The sequence below is a fragment of the Anolis carolinensis genome, chromosome 3 (genome assembly GCF_035594765.1).
Source record: "Anolis carolinensis isolate JA03-04 chromosome 3, rAnoCar3.1.pri, whole genome shotgun sequence".
Taxonomy (NCBI): domain Eukaryota; kingdom Metazoa; phylum Chordata; class Lepidosauria; order Squamata; family Dactyloidae; genus Anolis; species Anolis carolinensis.
This window is the reverse complement of record NC_085843.1, coordinates 13990995-14014130: the sequence shown is the minus strand read 5'-3', so window position 1 is coordinate 14014130 and position 23136 is coordinate 13990995. Positions and strand designations below refer to the sequence as shown.

Sequence of the window (23136 nt, the reverse complement as noted above, 5' to 3'; positions counted from 1 at the left end):
CTTTCTCCTGAAGCTGCATAATTCCACCCCAAGTGCAAGTAATTAATTCATTTGCTTCCAACAGAGCACTGCTAAAGACATATCCATGCTCAGCGGGGGATGTCTGTTGCAACTCTGCTTGAGTCATTGCCTCCTTTCAATCAGCAGGCTGAGGCATTACTTAATGCAGAAACAGAGTGGCTTGAATCAAAGGGAAGTTGAGGTCAGGACATTCAAGGATGGAGGGTTTCTCCCTTCTTCTTTTTATAGCATCTACTCGCTGTCTTAGGGTGCATCCGCACTGTAGAATTAATTCAGTTTGACACCATTTTAACTGCTGTGGCTCAATGCAATGGAATCATGGGAGTTGTAGTTTCATTTGATCATTAGCTTTCTCTGCCAAAAACTGCTAATGTTTCACCGGTATTGTTTCATTATGTGGATGGAGGCCACTAGGGGACACTAGAGAGAGAGGGTTAGTCCATTTTATGGGGTGGGAGGAGTTGAAGGAGGAAAACAATTTTCCCCGTTTTTGCTGCTTATTCCCCCTCCCCACTTCTCATATCATAAATGAGGGTTGTTTCCATGATGGGGACATGGGTGAAGGGAATAACAGGAAAACGGGGGGGAAATGGTTTTGCTCCTTTAATCCACCCTATCCTTATCTCTCTAGTGCCCCCTTGTGGCCTCTGCCCAGGTAATGGAGCAGTACTGTTTCACCAAACTGCATGTCCTATAGCATCTAGCCATGACAGTGAAAGCAGTATAGGAGCAGTGGTAGCGCAATGGGTTACACCATTGTATTGGCTGAACTGCTGACCTGATGATGTGAAGGTCGGTGGTTCGAATCTCTGAGATCGGGTGAGCTTCTGTCTGTCAGCCCCAGCTTCCCTTGTGAGGACATGAGAGAAGCTTCCCACAGGATGGTAACACATCAGGGCATTGCCAACTTCTCTGTAGACCAGTGATGGTCAACCTATGACACGCGTGTCAGCACTGACACACCTAGCCATTTTTGCCAACACGCTGATGCATGCAGATTGATTGGATGACTAATGTCTTTTGTGGCAAAATTTGGTGTGATTTGGTCCAGTGGTTTTGTTGTTTACTCCATGGGAATTATGCACATTACACACACACACACACACATACACACACACAATCATTTTATTATTATTCTATTATTATTGTAGTATATTATTACTATTATATTATTCATTATTCATGACTACACTGAAACTACAATAGAGAGGTACCATAGATTGTTGTACATGGAAATAATGGTAGTAAATAGTTTTTGATTTATAAAATACAGTTATATATTACAATTATATATTTTTGTTATTTAAACTATATATATTGTGAAATTATGGTTTTTTTCTCGAAGTGACACACCACCCAAGTCATGCTAGGTTTTTTTGGTGAATTTTGACATACCAAGTGCAAAAGGTTGCCCATCATTGCTGTAGACGGACGATTCTCTCACACCAGAAGCGACTTGCAGTATTTTCTCAATTTGCTTCTGACATGACAAAAAAGCGGTGCTAAACTGCATTAATTCTACAGGGCAGATGCACCCTTAGCCCTCTGAATCGGCATGGATGAATATTGTGGCACAGGACACGATTTACTCACAGCTTCCCCTTAGACGATCCCTTGTTGTCTGAGTATGATTGTCTTCCAGGTATCGTGTCCTAGCTGTGATACGTAGGTAACCGTAGAGCCCTATTCTTGACCCACATGTTCTTCCACAGTGGGGGCATCGGTTTCCAGGTGGAAGGTAGTCCTGGTCAGGGTTGGCTTGACACACTTTCTTCTTGGCATGTTTCTCCCTTTCACCTTCCATTCGTGCCTCTTCAAATTCCACAGTGTCAGAACCCTGCTACTAGAGCCTGGATGTGGCTCTGAGTTTCAGGGTCACTGACATTGATAAGACACCTGCGTCCCAGGACTCGGAGGAGAAACGGCTGATGGACTTGGCGGGGAATTTGCGCGGGGTTTTACTGAGCGGGAAGAGACTGTTCAAATGAGGGGGAGGGTATATAAAGGAGGGTTGGCCGGAGCCTCCCATTCTTGGCTTTTCTGATGTTCATGTTTCCTACAGTAAAAGTTCCTGGTGATACCACAGAGAGTCTCGTGTGTTCATTCAGGAGCGGCTGTGGTGAGCTGACACTAAGCCAAGAATACGGACACCATCCCGCTGTAGCGGTGAGGTGTAACATGCAAGTGGAGGATGAAGAGCTCTTGGGCGCCGGAGGAGGAAGGTCGGAAAGGGCCACTCCCGAGACGGACGCTGAGTTCCACCAGCTGGCGGCCCTGGCGTCATCCACCGCTTATGCCCAGCCAAATGGGGTAACCCAGAGGCGCGGAGTGGTGCGGGGAGATAGCACCGGAGGAGAGGAAGGTTCACCTTCCCCAGGCCCGCAAAAGATGGTGTTTCTGGAGGAGAGGATGTCGGCGATGGAGACCACCCTGGCAGTGATGTCGAGGGCGATGGAGCGCCTGGCGGTTTTGGCGGAGCCGGAGCGAGGAAGGGAACTCCGGGCTAGCTCAATGTGGGACGTGAGCATGGGAAGCAGCCAGGGCTTTGCAGACCTCCCAGCTCCGAAGGGAAGGGAAATGCGAAAGGAGCCCGGTGCCCGGCCCAAGATCCAAACGAGCCTGACGCGGGTGGAGGAGAGTGACGACGAAGGGGAAAAGCCTCCGAGAATCCCGGCTACGCTCCCAACTGAGACCCTGGTGCCCCTGGCGAATGCCGGGCGTGGCACAGGACAAAGGGAAGCAGCAGCGGGGCCCACTGGCCCGCAAGGGGGCTTGCGACGGGCGGAGAATTGGGGATTGCCACCACAGGGACCCCTACCGAGACGAGAGGAACTAAGGATCGAGTTTGGGGGAGAGTCCTCTGAACTGGATTTTTTCCTGACCACGGTGAGGGGCTATATGGAGGACAACGCCCACACTTTTAGAACGGAATCCAGCCGGGTACGGGCCATTGGTGCAGTGTTGAAGAGGGGAGCGGCCAGCTGGTACGTTCAACTACACGCGCGGCGCGACCCATGTCTGGGGTCACTCCGACGCTTTATGGGGGCCCTGGAGACCCGTTTCCGAGATCCACTGGAGCAGATCCGGGCGAGGGAGGAGTTGAAGACCGTCTCCCAGGGGCAGAGGTCGGTATCTGAGTATGCGGAGGAGTTCCAATGCCTCGCTGAAAAGGTGCCGGAATGGTCTGCAGTGACAAAGATAGAACTCTTCAAAGAGGGGCTCAGGCGGGAGATCCTCTCCTGGGCGGTGCATCGTGATGAGCCTGACACACTGCGCGGATGGATTCAGCTGGCGGGGCGCATCGAGACATCGCTGGCCCAGGCGAGGAGGCACCGAGGAGGGCTACAGCAGCGGCCGCAGATGAAAGAGGGGAGCCGGAAGGAGGGATCAACCCCAGCCGGGAGGAGAACGGAGCCGACAGGGAACGTGAGCACCAGCAGGAGGGGCTGCTTCGTGTGCGGCCGTTTGGGCCACAGGGCTGCCGAGTGCTGGCAGAGAAAAGGGGAAGGCGGAGGCCCGCCCAAACCAAGAGCCGTGGCAGGGAAACGCGCCGAGGAAGAACCACCGATGAGGCACCACTCGGGGGGGTTGGTAAGTCAGGACAAAGCCATGATAGTGGTCCCCATTCAGCTGGAAAGTGGCAGCAAACAAGCAACCTGCAAAGCATTTGTGGATTGTGGATGTTCCAGGAACATCATCTCCCCTGAATTAGCCGAGGGATTGGGATGCGAAAGAACGAACCTAGAATCCCCAATAGCTTTTTCGCAGTTGGACGGATCCACAGCATCGGGATCATTAGCTAAGTACAGTGCCGAAGATGTAAAGTGTAAGATAGGGAGTTGGGAAGGAAAGGTGTCATTTGTGATATCACAAATAGCCAGCTATAATGTTATACTAGGCATGCCATGGCTGGGGCAGGCCAACCCGCAAATCAACTGGGAGGATAAGAGCATGATCTTCAGGATGAAGTTGGAAGGAGGGAGCCAGGAAGTGGAAAGGGAGCCGGGGAAAAGGGGGGAGGAAGACTCTATCAGGATAGCAGAACTGGCAGATAAATTACCCCCAGAGTATCGGGATTTTGTGGACGTATTTGATGAGAAGGAAGCAGACAGTTTCCCACCGAAGCGGAGAGTTGAAGTGAAGATAGAGCTAGTCCCAGGAGCAGAGCTTCCTAAGGCAAAAATATACCCAATGTCGGCTAGGGAAAAGGAGGAACTGAGAAAATACATTGATAAAAACCTAGCGAGGGGTTTCATAGAGCCTTCAAATTCCCCTCTAGGGGCGCCTGTGTTGTTCAGGCGCAAAAAGGACCAAACGCTGAGGCTCTGCATTGACTACAGGGGCCTGAATGCAATCAGTTCTGGAAATAAATACCCCCTACCTTTAGTGAAGGACTTGATCGCCCAGTTATCGGAGGGACAGATATTCACTAAATTGGACTTAATTGAAGCGTACCATAAATTGCAGATTAAACCAGAGGACAGGTGGAAGACGGCCTTCTCCTGTGCATTCGGATTATTCAATTATCGTGTGCTCCCTTTCGGTTTGTGCGGCGGAGGCGCCGCGTTCATGCAATTAATCAACGAAGTGTTGCATCCATTGTTGTACAAGGGAGTATTTGTTTTTTTAGATGACATATTGTTAGTATCTCGGACTAAGGAGCAACACATAGAACTAGTCAGGGAAGTCCTGCAAAAGTTGAGAGAAGCAAAACTGTATGCGAAGCTTGCCAAGTGCGAGTTCAATAAAGACCAGATAGACTTTCTGGGGTATAGGATTTCCTCCCAGGGAGTGGCGATGGACCCTGCGAAGGTAGAAGACGTGAGGGGGTGGGAAGCCCCCAAAACACGGAAGCAGCTGCAATCCTTCCTAGGGTTCGCAAACTTCTATAGAACATTTATCAAGGACTTTGCGCGCCTCACTTTGCCATTAACGGATTTGTTAAAGACTAAAGGTAGGGGAGAAACAGCCAAAGTGAAGGCCCCAGGGGCCAAACTGACCTGGACAATAGAATGCCAGGAAGCTTTCGAAGCCCTTAAAAAGCGTTTTACTGAGGAGCCTGTCCTACAGCACCCTGATATGTCTAAAGCCTTTGTATTACATTGCGATGCGTCAGACCGGGCATATGGGGCAGTTCTGCTACAGAAAGACGAGGGGGGGAACCTGAAGCCATGTGGCTATCTGTCAAAAAAGTTTAGCGATACAGAAAAAAACTGGCCGATTTGGGAGAGAGAAGCCTTAGCGATTCTAAAAGCACTAGAGTGCTGGAGACACTTTCTGGAAGGAAGTGGAACACCGTTTGAGGTGTGGACTGACCATAGAAATTTACAGTATCTAAGATCCCCTCGTAAACTATCAGCGAAGCAAATTAGATGGGCCCAATATTTCAGCCGTTTTGATTTCAGACTCAGATTCTTCCAGGGGAAACATAATATACTCGCTGACGCTCTCTCTCGGATGCCTCAGCACGGGGGAGGAATTCAGGAATCTGAAGGGAGTATTTTTCTTGATAAGCAATGGGGCCTGGCAGTACTAACTCGAGCACAAGCGGCCAAAGAAAACAAACGTACTGCCATTTCCACGGGGGGAGGAGAAATATGGGAGGAAGAGTTGAAGCGAGCGTATGGAATGGACAAATGGTTACAAACAAACAAAGAAAAGGGAGAATTGTGTGGGGATTTGGTGTTTGTAAATAAGAAATTGTATATTCCTGAATGTTTAAGACGAGAAATGTTAAGGAAGTACCATGATAACAAGGGTGCGGGTCATCTAGGCCCCACCAGGACTATTAAACTGTTGGCCAAACAATGCTGGTGGCCCGGAATGAGGAAAGACGCCAGGGGATACGTCACGCAGTGTGAATTATGTGCAGAGGGAAAAACACCACCGGGGAAGCCCCAGGGGCTATTGCAGAAGGTGGTGGAGCCCATGAGGCCATGGGAATGCGTAGCCATGGATTTTGTAGGCGAACTACCCCCCAGCAGAGGCCACAGATACATTTGGACAATATTGGACCTATTCTCAAAACAGGCACACTTTGTGGCTCTGCCAAAACTCCCTTCAGCTGAAAAACTTGCTGATTTGTATGTGAAGCATGTATATCGCCTACATGGGTGTCCCGACAAGATAATTAGTGACCGGGGAGTCCAATTTACTGCAAAATTTTGGGGAAAATTCTTACAGCTGTTAGGAGCAGAAAGGAACCTGAGCTCGGCCTTTCATCCCGCGACCAACGGGGGGGTCGAACGTACCCAACAGACACTGTGCCAATTCTTAAGGATGTACACCAATTATAGACAGGATGATTGGGCGGACCTTCTTCCGTTTGCTGAGATGGCTTTTAACGGGGCCGTACATTCGGCCACAGGTCGTGCCCCATTCGAAATAGTATACGGACAGGAGGTGGCACCTTTCCCCAGGCTACCCGAGTGGAAGGAAGGGGAGGGCCAGACCGACGAGGAATGGCCGGCCAAAATCAAGCAAGGGTGGCAAACCGTGGTAGAGGCATTGCGGGAAACACAAAAGAAGTACAAGCTCTTTGCGGATCGTAGGCGCCGAGAGGGGGACAAATTGGGCGAAGGAGATCTGGTTTGGCTGAGCACAAAAAACCTGAAATTGGGGTTCCCATCCAAGAAATTGGCTCCACGCTATATAGGGCCATTCAGGGTAGCAAAAAGAATAAACGAAGTGACCTATGAGCTGAGGCTACCAAAGGACCTAGGAAAGGTACACCCGGTATTCCATTGCAGCCTGTTAAAAAAGTATAAAGGAACTCTGGACAGCGGAGAACAATAGTTGTGTTTAATCTTTTCCTTCCAGGACGAAGGGGAGGAGGACGCCATGTCAGAACCCTGCTACTAGAGCCTGGATGTGGCTCTGAGTTTCAGGGTCACTGACATTGATAAGACACCTGCGTCCCAGGACTCGGAGGAGAAACGGCTGATGGACTTGGCGGGGAATTTGCGCGGGGTTTTACTGAGCGGGAAGAGACTGTTCAAATGAGGGGGAGGGTATATAAAGGAGGGTTGGCCGGAGCCTCCCATTCTTGGCTTTTCTGATGTTCATGTTTCCTACAGTAAAAGTTCCTGGTGATACCACAGAGAGTCTCGTGTGTTCATTCAGGAGCGGCTGTGGTGAGCTGACACCACAGCATTGCTGGTCACAGCTGACCTTTTGCTAGAATGCTCAAGCACCAGGGCTTCCCAGTTCTCAGTATCTATGCCACAGTTTTTGTGGTTAGCTTTAAGCCTATCTTTTGGAGCCTCCGGTGGCCTAGGGGATAAAAGCCTTGTGACTTGAAGGTTGGGTTGCTGACCTCAAGGCTGCCTGGTTCGAATCCCACCTGGGGAGAGTGTGGATGAGCTCCCTCTATCAGCTCCAGCTCCATGCAGGGACATGAGAGAAGCCTCCCATAAGGATGGTAAAACATCAAAACATCTGGGCATCCCCTGGGCAACGTCCTTACAGACGGCCAATTCTCTCACTCCAGAAGCAACTCAGATTGCTCCTGACACGAAAAAAGTCCATCTTTAAATCTCTTTTTCTGTCCACCAACATTCAATTTTCTATTCTTGAGTTGGGAATATAGTAACTACTTTGAGAGATGGTGATCGGGCATTTGGACAACATGGCCAGTCCAGCAGAGTTGATGGCGTTGGAGCATGGCTTCAATGCTGGTGGTCTTTGCTTCTTCCAGTACGTTGACATTTGTCCACCTGTCTTCCCAAGACTCACAGCTATGGTGGAATTATACACCTACAATGGACAGGTTATGATGGAGGGAGAGTTCATGCTTAGAGTGATAAATCATATACAGTGATAGCCGGCAGCCTCCCGGGGCTGTGGCGCAGACGGGAGAGCAAGCCAGTGCAATTAACTGCAATGAATCACTGACCAGGAGGTCATAAGTTCGAGGCCCGCTCGGAGCTATGTTGTTTGTCTTTGTCCTATGTTAAAAAGGCATTGAATGTTTGCCTAATATGTGTAATGTGATCCGCCCTGAGTCCCCTTCGGGGTGAGAAAGGCGGAATATAAATGTTGTAAATAAATAAATAAATAAAAATTAACGGTACATTCTTGGAGCTCAGGATGCATGATATGAAAATTATTTTTTAGAAGGCAGTGAATCCACTCTGTGTTTTAATCTGATCTTTAAAGGAGCCATCCAAAGTACTGATCCTGTTTTGGAGAAGGAAGAGGGCTTATTTTGATCCAAATTTTATAGGTGCTAGCCAGAGGAAATAAGATAAGCTACTGTGCTGTAAGGAATACTTTCAGAATTTCATTCCCCTGATCAACTTTGTTCCATATTTTGCAAAAGCCAATGCCAGACAAACAGTCCCAATGAGAAAAGAGCCAGGCTTCATTTAAAATGCCTTCCTCAGCCTTGAAAAACAGAAAAGATCAAGTTTCAGCTAAAACTAAGCTGCCAAGCTGCATTTTTCTCCTCTGTCTTCCAAAATGTTTCAGTTTTTTTGGTAAGACACTCATTCAGAGATAAGCACTTTGATTAAGCCTTGTTGATATCAAAGTGAGAATGAAGTACTTGCTTCGGTATCATCCATTATAATCAAATGGACTTCACATTGTCTGGTTGCTTGGTGGGTTTGTGTAAAACACTCCCACACCATGTTTTCTTTCGATAAGATCAAAGTATCTGGCAACCTGTCATTTGCAGAAATAATGGCTAGCATCCAAAGTGTTACTTTAGCGCCCCTGCCCCTCAAAAGCCATGCACATGCTTTGGAAAAGCTTCTCTGTTCTCTTTTGAACAGCCAGACCTACTTCTAACCCATATTATAACCTGTCTCACAAATGGCTTCAAAAGTGGCCACTATGCAGTAGAGGATAGAGGGTGTGTATATGTTTTGAAAGGAAGAAGTCCAAATATTCATTAGAGGTGCATCTAATTAATCAATGCAGTTTGATGTGAGTTTAACTGCTGTGGCTCAATGCTCTGGAATCCTGGGAGTTGTAGTTTAACTTGGTCCTTTAGCCTTTTCTGCAGTGTCTCACTGAACTACAACCCCTATTATTCCAGAGCATTGAGCCATGGCAGTTAGAATGGTATCAAACTGCATTAATTCTATAGTGTAGATATACCCTGGGGCTGCTGGGATCCTGCTCTAATATACAGTAGAGTCTCACTTATCCAACATAAATGGGCTGGCAGAATGATGGATAAGCGAAAATGTTGGATAATAAGGAGGGATTAAAGAAAAGCCTATTAAACGTCAAATTATGTTATGATTTTACAAATTAAGCACCAAAACATCATGTTTTACAACAAATTGACAAAAAAATGTTCAGTACACGGTAACGTTATGTAGTAATACTGTATTTATGAATTTAGCACCAAAACATCACAGTGTATTAAAAACATTGCCTACAAAAACATTGGCTACTAACAAATAAAGATAGAACTGCATAAAATGAACTCATAGTAACAACATTGTCAGAAATTAAATGCATAAAAAGTTCAGTCTTTGCTGCCTAGAGAAACAGCTGTGGATCCGTGTGGAAGGCAGACTGTGTTGGATAATCCAGAACATTGGATAAGCGAATGTTGGATAAGTGAGGCTCTACTATATAGTGCATGCTTTTGTAGGTGGCTCTTCCACACTCAACATTTATAGTGCTATGATTCCATATTAATTGTCTCCAATCTATGGAATCTGAAAATTGGATGTTTAGGGAGTGGCATTTTGTATTCTCAGCCAGAGAGAAACATTCCTTCAACAAACTATAAATACAGTACAGTCTCACTTATCCAACATAAACGGGCCGGCAGAATGTTGGATAAGCGAATATGTTGGATAACAAGGAGAGATTAAGGAGAAGCCTATTAAACACCGACTTAAGTTATGATTTTACAAATTAAGCACCAAAACATCATGTTGTACAACAAATTTGACAGAAAACGTAGTTCAATATGCAGTAATGCTACGTAGTAATTACTGTATTTACGAATTTAGCACCAAAATATCACGATGTATTGAAAACATTGACTACAAAAATAATAATATAATAATAATAAAACTTTATTTATACCCCGCCACCATCTCCCCAATGGGGACTAAGGGCGGCTAACATGGGGCCATGCCCAGAGCAATACAACATAATAAAATATAGAAACAACATATCATAACACCATTTAAAATACAATAAATAATAAAAAAATGCGTTGGATAATCCAGAATGTTGGATAAGCGAATGTTGGATAAGTGAGACTCTACTGTACTAGGATTCCATAGGATGCAATAAGACCAGTATAAGACCAGCTGTGAAAGAGCCCTTCTCTGCATAGCAGAAGAGAAGCTCACATCATGTTAAGGCCATACCAAAGTCCAAATTATGGTATGTCTGCTTATATCTTTTTATGGTTCTTGCACAGGGGAGATTTACTATAGGTGGAATATCTTGTATCTAAAATGCTAAGAACCATAACTGTTTTGGATTTTGGAGTTTTTGGAAGTTTAGAGTTTTGGAATATTTGTATATATGAATAATAATAATAATAATAATAATAATAATAATAATAATAATAATAATAATAATAATAATAACAACAATGACAACAACAACAACAACAACAATAACAATAACAATAATTTATTTACATACCACCCTATCTCCTCAAGGGACTCAGGGTGGTTTCCAATACAACAAAGTTAAAAACCATAGATCAATTAGGACATAATGCCCCATAATGAGATACCATGGAGATGGGACCCAACTCTATCCACAAAGTTCATTTATGTTTCATATAAACCTTGTGTACAGAGCTTGAAGATAATGTTATACACAAAATTGTGCATGAAACCAGGTTTGTGTACATTGAAGCACCAGAAAGCATGTCTTAGCCAGCCATGTGGACACTTATGGATTTTGGAGTATTTTTGATTTCAGAATTCTAAGTACATTTAATCATAAACAGGCCTAAATCCTGTTATTAGTTGCAACTAGACAAGAGTCTTTCATTAATGGAAGTTATTTCTGTTTCGATTCATTGTTCAACAATTCATTCAACGAGTCTAATTTAGCTGAGGTGAACCAACAGGATTTCAGCTATTGTTTTTTCTTACACCTCCCCTCCCCCCCTTTCACTGTATAACAACTGCAATGTCAAGACTTGGCATCCTATTTATTTTTATTTTATTTTTCCCACATTTGCACAAAGTAATCCCGATCAGCACTTAATGGAAGATTAGGCTGCGGTCCAGGAGAATGGTTTTTATTTGTAAAGCTTCGCATCATCTTATGCCATGGTGTGATTTAATGAGATGTGACGTGGTGAGGATGCAGTGTTCAGAAGTCTCTGCTGATGTAAACACTTGTGTTGTTGTTTTGCAAAATACGTTGAAACAGGAAACATGACAATTAAAAAGGTGTTTACTGGGAAATTATCAAATGTTCCCTTGCATTGCTTTGGGAAGCAAGGAGAAATTTTTCCATTATTTATAAACATTTTTACAAACAGCATTTCCTAAAATTCTAAACTTTATCCAACTAATAATCTCAGTCTACTGTATATAATATAAGGTGGGTTTTGACCAATGTTGACCCTATGAATACTATCTTTTCCTAGTTCCCTGTGGTTTTATTCTTATCCTTTTTCTTATCCTTTTCTCACCCCGAGTTTTAACTGAGTGTCAGTGCGGCCTGCCCTGTTATACTGCTCTTTGGATTTTGTGTTGTACTGTATATGATTCTTTATTGTATTGTTGTAATTGTATTATGATATGTTGTTTTTATATTGTGTTATATTGTATTTTTCCCGGGCATGGCCCCATGTAAGCCGCCCCGAGTCCCCATTGGGGAGATGGTGGCGGGGTATAAATAAAGTTTTATTATTTTATTATTATTATTATTACTACTAAGAACTTTGGTAATCCAGTCTGTTCAGGTCTTACAAACCCGAGCGTGGGGCCTTTAGAGTCCATCAATCCATCCATAAAGCAGTCTTTCTCTTCTTTTACTGCTTTCCTATGGAGCAGGGGGTTGGGCTGCATGGCCCCTGTGGTCTCTTCCAGCTCTATGATTATATGATCGTATTTTTGTATGAATCAGGCATCTCATGACATGTCCAAAGTATGACAATTTAGTCGTATAGACTTTTAGAAGTGTTTGGCTTGATTTGGTCTCAGACCCATTTTGAGTCCACCGTACATATAGAACTCTGAGACCCAAATATGATAATATATAAAAAAAATATTCGCCTTGATCAGACCACACCTGGAATACTGTGTCCAATTCTGGGCACTGCAATTTAAGGGAGATGTTGACAAGCTGGAAAGTGTCCATAGTAGGGCAACTTAAATGATCAAGGGTCTGGAGAACAAGCCCTATGAGGAGAGGCTTAAAGAGCTGGGCATGTTTAGCCTGCAAAAAAGAAGGCTGAGTCATGATGGCCATGTATAAATATGTGAGGGGACATCAAAGAGAGGAGGCAGTAAGCTAGTTTTCTGCTGCCCTGGAGACTAGGACGTGGAACAACAGCTTCAAACTACAGGAAAGGAGATTCCACCTGAACATTAGGAAGAACTTCCTCACTGGGAAACCTGTTCAGCAGTGGAACTTTCTGCCCCGGAGTGTGGTGGAGGCTCCTTCTTTGGAGGCTTTTAAGCAGAGGCTAGATGGCCATCTGTTGGGGGTGCCTTGAATGTGATTTTTCCTGCTTCTTGGAAGAATGGAATTGGATTGGATGGCCCATGAAGTCTCTTCCAACTATATGATTCTATTATTCTATGATAAATCAGAAGAGATGTTGATTATTCTGAAAGAATGAAGGAAGCCGTAACCTGGAGTTTGAAAGTCCTGTGTAGTGTAATTGGTACTTTTGGAGGACTCTCATGCATGGGGTCATCATAGGATGAAGGTGGTCTGACAATTCATAACAATGACAAGTTAATTGGAGTGGAGCCCAGTCACTGGTGGATTTCTGAAAGAAATCAATCCGATCCCTCTACTCAAAGAATTTGCTTTGCTGTATAATATGATGACAGTTGCAGAGGAAACAGGCAAATTGTCAATAAACTGGTTCACTCAGTTCTTCCTTTTGAACCGAAGGATTGGATAAGAATTGACCTAAGTTCATGTTTTATAAAGCCCTTTTTAGATATGTATACATATCTAAAGGGCAGGTACCCAATTTCATGTTTAATGGAAAACTATCCGTTCTGGAGATAGCGAGGAGCATTAGCTTAATACCGTGTTTCCCCGAAAATAAGACAGTATCTTATATTAATTTTTGCTCCCAAAGATGCGCTAGGTCTTATTTTCAGGGGATGTCTTATTTTTCCATGAAGAAGAATTCACATTTATTGTTGAACAAAAAATTGAACATTTATTATGTACTGTACAGTAGTTATCATCACAAACCAGCATAACCAGACAAACTGTGAATCCTATCAAAAAATTCTTGTTACTACCATTATTTCTATATACAATACTCTATGGTACGTACATTTACCGATCCTGCATGCTCTGGTGTTCTGTTCGGCGGGCATGCTTCCAAACAAAAACTTTGCTAGGTCTTACTTTCGGGGGAGGCCTTATATTTAGTAATTCAGCAAAACCTCTACTAGGTCTTATTTTCTGGGGATGTCTTATTTTAGGGGAAACAGGGTAGAGGTTTCTGGAGTATATCATTGGTACATCGGCTTCATATTGCGTTATGAATCCATGCAATCCATTTGGGATGTGCAGCTTGGTAAGGTTCTTTGAATCTTTTTTGTGGGCTCTAGTGTCCATCAAAAGATAATTCTTCACCAAACTACAGATCCCAGGATTTCACAAAAAGCAGCCACGATAGTCCAAGTGCTATGAAACTGATATAACTGTGTAGTGAAGTAAAAAAAAATATCTGGATGATTTTAATGGAAAGTATGTATATCTTACATATGTATATCTTGGAGCTGAGCTGCTGAACTTGCAGACCGAAAGATCCCAGGTTCAAACCCGGGAAGCAGAGTGAGCGCCCACTGTTAGCTCCAGCTTCTGCCAACCTAGCAGTTCGAAAAAATGCAAATGTGAGTAGATCAATAGGTACAGCTCTGGCGGAAAAGTAACGGCATGCCATGCAGTCATGCCGGCCACATGACCTTGGAGGTGTCTACGGACAACGCCGGCTCTTCGGCTTAGAAATGGAGATGAGCACCAACCCCCAGAGTCGGACACGACTGGACTTAACGTCAGGGGAAACCTTTACCTTTTACCTATGTATATCTTGGAATTGCCTAGAGATTGTAAAACTGGACAGGAGTTGTGAGTTGCTCTTATCTGCAGTATAGGGATTTAGAAGTTAGGGATAGAAGATAAAACACAATGAAAGAATGATTTATTGATTGATTAATGTATTGAATTTAGATCCCACCTTTCATCCAAGATGGGATAACAAAAATGTACAGTACGATCCACATATCCATGGGGATATGTTCTTGGACTTCACATGGATACATGAAACTGTGGATAGTAGCAAACGCTGATTTTCAGTGGGATGAATTTCAAAGATACAGAGAGGAGGGTATAACTTGTACAGAAGGCCCTACATGAAATCATGAATCAGGCAAACTGCTGATACTTATTCTGCAGAGACTGGTTTCATACTGACTGTATACTTCTTGGGATAAGCCAAGGCTATGACCAAGCACCCTGACGTAATTCTGCCGCAGTTTTCTCAGAGCCGAAAGTGAGAGGGTTGATTACAGTCAGCACGAAGCCCCAGATTAAGGACTTTCAAGGAGAGAGCAAGTCCAATATTGCTATTTTAATTTGTATTGCAGAGAGGAATAGAGGAGGCGGCTGCTGCTTTGTCTGTATGTTGTCAAGATTTAGTGGCAATTCACAGAGCACTTGACAGCATGAATTTCAAGCATCAGCGACTTGTCTATTTCTCGCAGGATTTAAATATTTGGTGACTGTATCGGCAGCAAAGTTCAAATAAATATGTGGTTCAAAATTAAGTGGTTTGTCTCTAGGAAGTCTGCTAACATCAGATGTTCAAACATATTTTTAATAGGGGCCCTCCAACTCTTTGCACGTAGCCTGTAGGGATGCTTTGAGAGAATTGCTTTTGTGTTTGTAAAGAAATAAAAAGCATTTTTTTCAGTGCCAAAACCACATATTTTTGTGTGTGTGTATGTGTGCATGTGTACACACTCTTAATTTGTTTCTGTCTAATTTGACACCGTGCCATGTATGTTTATATTATTTTACAAATGGATGTATAGGGCAAACGCATGTTAAAAAAGTCTTTTTTACCATCTGCTGTACTGCATTAATTCCTCTAAGGTATGGATAGAAATAATATTTGAAAAGCAGTCGAAACTGGGGTTCTCCAATGTCAGAAAACTCTCCTAGATGGGAGAGAATGTTTATAGTTTATGTTTGTGTGTGTGTTTATGTGTATGCGTATGGGTATATATCTATATATATAAAAGGGTAATGAAATTTCGGCCTAGGACAAAACAACAAAACTACACATCCCAGAAACACTAAGCTTGGAAACACAACCCCTCATCCATGCCTCTACGTTCATACAACAAAAAGAAAAGAAAAACCAAGTCCTAATTAGAGGGAGAGGAATAATTGCTTTCATCCAATTGCTGCCAGTTAGAAGGCTAAGCTCCGCCCACTTGGTCTCCTAGCAACCCACTCATCCCAGGGGACAGGCAGAGTTAGGCCTCACATAGGCCTCTTCCACACTACCTATAAAATACAGATTATCTGATTTCCCATACCACCATACTTCGCCACAGCAACGCGTGGCCGGGCACAGCTAGTGAATATATATAGTATGTACTCAAATCTAACACTCACTTTTTTGGGCTAAATCACCTTGCCAACATTAGGCTGCACATTAGATTCACGTAATATGGTAATCTTAGCGCTGAGCCAAAGCAATTGGGGAAACTGCTTTAGGAGCACCTGGAGCTCCTTTTTGATGGATGTCATATGTAATTTAATTGTCATAGCTCAATGCTATGTAATCTTGGTATTTGTAGTTTGATGAGGCATTGCACTCTTTGGCAGAAAAGGCTCAAGGTCTTGTAAAATTACAACCCTGTGACTCCATAGCATTGAATGAAGACTGTTAGAATGGATTTATTCTACAACATAGATGTACCCCAAGGTTTTTTTCCCCATTGCTGAAACCTTTTGTGCTCTAATACTTTTGTTTTTAAAGAAGGAATTCTAATCAGGCAGCAAGTGTAATGGGCATATTACAAAGAATGCATTTTTGCTGCTGCGCATTACATTCGTCAGCAAATACTTTTTTGGTTTCACGATTTTGAAGGTGCGCATTAAACTAGAGTAAATATATGTATTGCATATGATGCTTTTTTCTCTTGAACATTTTCTGTGCAGAAAAATAGCTTTTTTCTACAGAAAATAACATTTCTGTTCAGAAAATACTATTTTCTGTACATTAATGTGACTTTCTGTTTAGGGAAACTTGTTCTCTACATAACACTTCATGTGATATTTTTGCACCGAATTGTTCCTTAAGAGTGTATAGTCTTCAGAAAAATGTTCAATTTTCACAGTGAGGATGGGAAAAAAGATTAAATTATCTATTTGTGCCTGTGGGAATGAAATGTATAGGCAGTCCCCAAGTTGTGAACATCCGACTTACAAATGACTTACACTTCTCTCAACAAGAAGTGAGAGAAATTCACTCTGGAAAGTTATCATGGGAAAAAAGGTGTTCCCACTTAAGCTTTATCACCAATACTTGTTTCTACAGCAAGTCAATTTTTTTTCAAAGTTTGAGTTTCACAGGGAAAGAAAGTGAGACGAAATCTTCTGAACAGGGGCACAGATAGCAAAACAAACACCACAGACGTGATAAAAACTTTTTCCCCGGTGGCACAGTATGTTAAACAAGCCAGTTGTGTAAGCCGCCTAGAGTCCCCTCGGGGAGAAGGGCGGGGTAGAAATATCGGAAATAAATAAAATAAATAAATTAAAGCACCCAGGTTCGAATCTGGGGAGCAGAGTGAGCTCCTGCTGTTAGCCCCAGCTTCTGCCAACCTAGTGGTTCGAAAACATGCAAATATAAGTAGATCAATTGGTACTGCTCCGATGAGAAGGTAACAGTGCTCCATGCAGTCATGCCGGCCACATGACCTTGGTGGTGTCTACGGACAATGCTGGCTCTTTGGCTTAGAAATGGAGATGAGCACCAACCCAAAGAGTCGGACACAACTGGATTTAAGGTCAGAGGGTATATAGACAAGCCTACAGAACCTATCTTGTTCATAACTTGGGGACTGCCTATATAACAATTGTACATTTCTATTCCAGCACAGTATGAAGATGTACACTCCTTGTAGTCCAAAAAAAGTCTGGAAATTTGGTGCACTATATAAACAATCACACTTTGAAATCAAGTGGATTTCCTTCAGTGCTGATTTTCCATTCAACAAGTCATTCAATAAGTATTGACAACAGGGTTCTAGCTGTGGAGCTACAGATTTGTTAACAGTTTTTCAGTTCCTTTAACATGCCCATTTGAACCACTAGAATTGATGAAAAAGCCGTTGCACATTTAGCATTGTACATCGGGAGGATAAACCAGGCATATAAGCAGATGTCCAGTTTGTTGCACAATGTTTGTATTTAGTAGAAGAGTGATATAGTGCATCCGCTGTGTAAGCCACATCTGTTTGTATTTACGAGTAGAAGAGTGATATAGTGCAACCACTGTGTAAGCCACATCTGGGTCATAAGATCCCAGTCACTTGCTTCATTTCTACAGTAAGAAAATTTTTCCCTCAGCAGCTTTCATGATCTACGAAGTGATTTTTTAGGACATAGGTGATTGCTGATTGTTAATATGGTGCCGAAACATTTCCTTCCATTATCCTCCCCCTCTCTACTGATTAGGGTGACAAGTTCAGCATCAAGTTTTCAGCCCCAAACTTGAGAGTGACAGTAAGGCCATCAACACACAAACCCGGTATTCCAGTGGTTCTCAACGTGGGGTCTCCAGATGTTTTTGTCCTACAACTCCCAGGAATTCCGGCCAGTTTACCAGCTGTTAGGATTTTTTGGGAGTTGAAGGCCAAAAATATCTACGGAGCCCAGATTGAGAACCACTGCTTTATTCCATTGCAATTGCGCTATCATTGATAGGTACATACCAAGTTGAACATCTCCAATAGCTCTCTTTAAACACGCCACTGTGCAAATTTGACAATTTGTGGTCCCCTGATCATACTTCCACATACAGTCATAATCCTGGCTTTGCACAATTCTGCTGTTCTGTAATAGTTTTATTTTTATTTTCGAGTAATTTTGCAATTTCAAGTTAGAAAATAAATACAAATGTATCTATAAAATATTAAATAAACTGAAAACAGACACCTTGGGAATAGTTAGGGGAGGAGAAAAGGAGACTCCTGCTGCCTGACTTTATTCTACTTCTGGTTCAAAAATGGAATGGATCCATCACATCAAAGTAGAAGATGGAAACATTGAGGAATTGTAGGCAATTGATGGGTATTTCCTGTCAATAGTGAGAAATGGGATAATTTTGGGGAAGAAACAGACTTGCAGCATGGGGCACGCAGTGTTGTGCGCTAGAGATCATGAATGTCCAGCTTCAGTGCTGATTTGTCTGCCTCATAAGATAATGTCCTTAAGTTTCAAACATTAAGAAACAACCACAATTGCTTACAGTTTGTCATTCAAACTCCCCAAAATGGAAATTAAGACAGAGCCCTAAAATATGGGGACCATTTTCAGACTGAGGTGAAATGAGAGGATTGCTGTCTCATGAACTTAAAGAATCAGGGTAAGAACATTTAATCTAACTTGTTTCCAGCCAAAAGATGGATGCGGAGAAGGGTGAACCTTGGTACTACCACAGTTGTGAGGAAAGGAGGAAGCAGACTTTGTATCTCATTTGTATCTCTTTGTATGCCCGGGCTGTGGTGCAGGCGGGAGAGCAAGCCAGCTGCAACCAGCTGCAATGAATCACTCTGACCAGGAGATCATGAGTTCGAGGCCCGCTCGGAGCCTATGTTTGTCTTGTCTTTGTTCTATGTTAAAAGGCATTGAATGTTTGCTTATATGTGTAATGTGATCCGCCCTGAGTCCCCTTCGGGGTGAGAAGGGCGGAATATAAATGCTGTAAATAAATAAATAAATAAATATATTGAGGTCCTCCAGCAGAGGCATTCATTGGGCAGTGGAGCAAATCTGGTGGGCAGCATGGGAACCCATTGCCTCACAACCCATGTCACCCCCTCCCCATCCCATGGGGTGAAGCCTTGCCACCTGGCTTCCCCCACCACGCTGCCCCATTCTATCTAATGAGAATACGGGAAGTATCCCATGTTCTCTGGGCAGCATCCTATGACACTGCCTGGATGCTTCCTGTATGGAGCCCTGCCAGAAGTAGCCTTGCGTTTTATGATGGGCTCCGTCGGGCACAGTTGAGAAAACATCCAGAAGCATTCTCAACCACTTCTAGAAGACAGTGTGATGAGGTCCTAAGTAAATGTTTGTGCCTCCTAGAGCAGTCATTCTAAACCTTTAGCCCTCCAGGTATTTGAAACTTCAATTCCCAGAAGTCCCAGCCAGCTAGACCAACAGAGCTGAAGTCCAAAAAGCTGGGAACTACTGTCCTAGACAGACATTGCAAGTGGCAACAATACAACAACCAATCATTTGAAATTGCAGTAAGCTGCTTCTGTACTTAGCTGAGTTGAAGATTCATACCTAGCCTTTTCCTCTTGCCTGGAGCTGAGCTCACAAAAACTGGAGCATCCTAACTGAAGATACCCCCAAAACTGAAGATGATGCCCATATTTCTGGCAAGCCTACTAATCATCTCTGGTTCCAAGCCACAGTTCTTTCTCAAATTTGATCTTGAAAGTATTTGAGAGCAGTCTTCTCGATTATCTTCACCATGCCCCCAGTCACGTTCTTCATCCTTATCTCCTTCATCGAGTACTTACCACTCCTTCTTTTGCTGAATAGTCTGTAAAATATTTAAGAGTGTTGGCTGTTAATACTGAAGCATCCCTGACTGTCATCATAAACAAGTTATGCAGTCCTGGCCTTTATCTTGGTCTTTTCCAATGCCAGAACCTTTTTATCATCTTGCAGGCATATTGATCTTCAGTCGTGCAGTAAACATGCCCAATTTGTTCTTCCTGAACTAACACAACAGCACCAGCGCATGCCGGCCTGTCTCCCACGTTTGTTATTTGCTGATACTCAGGGAAGCTCCTGTGGGGAAGAAGAAAGTTAAATACTTTTCTTGAAACCTTTAAGCACTTTATCTTCAAACCAACAGAGACTGAAGACAGTTAGCCCCTGGTTTGTGATGTTTTAAGAAAAGGGTCTAATGATCTTATTGCTATGAATGAGCGGATTAATATAGAGGTCCCCTTAGGTATAATGAAACAGGACTTGCAAAGGATGCTGTGGGTTTCTGTTATTTACCAAGAAGTAGACTTTGAATTATATGACCCCAATGAATGAGAGACCTCCAGATCCACTGCCCTGCTTAGGTCTTGCAAACTCAGGGTTATGCCTTCTTCAGTTGAGGGCACATCTGCACGGATTAAAAAAAAAAACTAGAAAGTTCTGTTCTTTCTGAGCTTGTTAGAAAACAATATATATTTTATTTATCTCTGACTACAGTCTGTATAGACTGTTCTGCAGCCATAGATTCATCCAACCATGGCTCAAAAATATTTTTAAAATACATAAAAAGTGTTCCTTGATTTTGCCTTGCGCTGTGCTGACATGAGGCATACCTTGTTGTAGTCTTTAGCCATTTCAGATTCTCAGGCTCTCTATGGCACTTGTTTGAGTTTTTTTCCCCATTTTATGGAATCATAGAGTTGGAAAAGACCCCAAGGATCAGCCAGTCCAATCTTCTTCTGTCCTGCAATTAAAGCATTCCTGATAGGTGGTAATCCAGATTCTCTTTTAAAAAACACCTTTAGAGTGAGAGACTCCACAATACTCCCAGGCATCATAGTACACTGTTGAACATCTCTTAGCATCAGGAGTTCTTCCTAATGTTTATGTGGAATCTCCTTTCCAGCAATGTGAATCCATTGCTCATCATCCTAAATAATAATAATAATAATAATAATAATAATAATAATAATAATAATAATTTATTTGTATTCCACCATATCTCCCCAAGGGGACTCGGGGCGGATTCCAGTAAACACTGACACAAGGCAAACATTCAATGCGTAGCAACAACAAACACAGATAAAGGTAAAGATTTCCCTTTCTAGCTTTGAGGAGTGGTTCTCCTTTCCGGCTCTGGGCGTGGTGCTTATCTACATTTCTAAGTCAAAGAGCCGACCTTGTCCGTAGATGTTTCCAAGGTCATGTGACCAGCATGACTGCATGGAGCACAGTTACCTTCCTGCTGAGGTAGTACCTATTGACCTACTCGCATTTGCATGTTTTTGAACTGCTAGGTTGGCAGAAGCGGGGGCTAACAGCGGGAGCTCACCCCCTCACATGGATTCGAACTTCCTACCTTCCAACTTAGTGGTTTAACCTACTGCACCACCACAGCCCGCTAGGCTATGTGTATACGAAACATTAATGAATGTCATGTTTCCACTTGGGTCCCATCGTCAAGACTTCTCATTATGTATAGATATGTAAACACAGGTATTTCAAAATTTGAAGAAAAAATAATAATCCAAAACACTTCTGGTCTATCCCAAGCATTTTGGATAAGAAATTCTTAACCTATATTGAGATGGATCTGACTTTGCAAGCATAATGGGAGTTGCAGTCTGCATGGCATTGGCAGCCCCTCCTGCTGTTCTTCATGTCATATTGGTGTCTTTGCCTTTCTCTTCATAATTGCAGCATTAACAACTCTGCTGGGGTGAAGGGCATTCATTTAGTCTTTTTGCCTGCTTCTGTGCACACAGAAAATCAAACCCATTGCAATTATCAGTCCTCAATAATAATATTTTAGGATCCTGCAGGGAGAGAGATGAAGTGCACGAGCCACTCTCCCAATTGTGGAGTTTCAGGGTTTTTTTTTTTTTTAAGTACAAGAAATGACTGGCTGACAGCTATTCTTTCCAGAATTTATTGGGGCTGTATGAGGGATATCCTGTTTATATATAGCTATATTTTAGGCTGCTTTGCTGCCAGGAGGCCTTCAGTTTCTAGAGTAAGATGACTTAAAATAATAAAATGAAAGTCTGAAGCGATAAAACAGTGAACATGTACAAATTAACTGGTGCAGAATGGTAGACACTCAGAATCAAAACAAAACATTATATCTGTAAACCAACTGATGCACTGGCCAGTATCCAACTTGGTGCTGCCATTGCAATGAAACATATAACAACAAACACTATAATCCACAGGGATGCTCAAAAACTGCTTTGGGATGGATGTTCACCCTCAAATGTCAGGTTTTTTGGAGTACACAGGAAACTATGCTAGGATGACAAGATTGCTACCCTTTGTCTTGGCTTCTCCTGTGCTGCCAGAAGAAATATTATTATTACTATTATTATAGGGCCTGGCTGTGGCACAGCTGGCTAGTAACCAGCTGCAGTAAATCACTACTGACTGAGAGGTCATGAGTTCGAAGCCTGGGTTGATTTAAGCCCCTGACCATTAAATAGCCCGGCTTGCTGTTGACCTATGTAGCCCCGAAAGACAGTTGCATCTGTCAAGTATGGAAATTTAGGTACGCTTTATGTGGGAGGCTAATTTAACTAATTTACAACATCATAAAACTGCCAGCAAAACACAAGGAAAGGAATGAGGAAGTACAGCCACTAGTGGACAGTGAAGCAACAGCTCCCCCTGTGGCCGGAATCGTGAAGCTGGAAAAAAATGTTAAATGCCTCTGTGTCTGTCTATATATGTTGATTGTCTGTTGGCATTGAATGTTTGCCATATATGTGTTCATTGTAATCCACCCTGAGTCCCCTTTGAGGTGAGAAGGGCAGAATATAAATACTGTAAATAAATAAATAATTATTACTATTATTACTATTATTATTTTATTTTTTACCCAGCTATTCTCATGGCTGAACATAGTTGAAACACATGATTATTATATAAAATACACACAAACCTATATATACACACAGAGAA

General features: G+C 43.0%; 2 protein-coding genes across 16 annotated transcripts in view; both read left to right on the top strand.

Moving 5' to 3' along the window:
* dlg2 (discs large MAGUK scaffold protein 2) overlaps positions 1-23136 on the top strand; it is a 1295060-nt gene that overhangs the window by 317403 nt on the left and 954521 nt on the right. The gene's annotated exons all lie outside the window — the stretch shown is intronic.
* Positions 1843-7118, top strand: LOC134297328 (uncharacterized). The gene is made up of 2 exons (XM_062974520.1): positions 1843-3612; positions 6841-7118. The coding sequence occupies exons 1-2, from the start codon at positions 2065-2067 to the stop codon at positions 6880-6882; spliced, it is 1590 nt and encodes a 529-aa protein (XP_062830590.1). The 5' UTR covers positions 1843-2064; the 3' UTR covers positions 6883-7118.

Bases quoted from the DNA above. Each gene is read 5' to 3' on its own strand.
- LOC134297328 (XM_062974520.1), top strand. From the start codon at position 2,065: ATGTTCATGTTTCCTACAGTAAAAGTTCCTGGTGATACCACAGAGAGT. The intron at 3,613-6,840 runs GTAAGTCAGGAC...TTTTCCTTCCAG, and splicing joins GGCACCACTCGGGGGGGTTG to GACGAAGGGGAGGAGGACGC.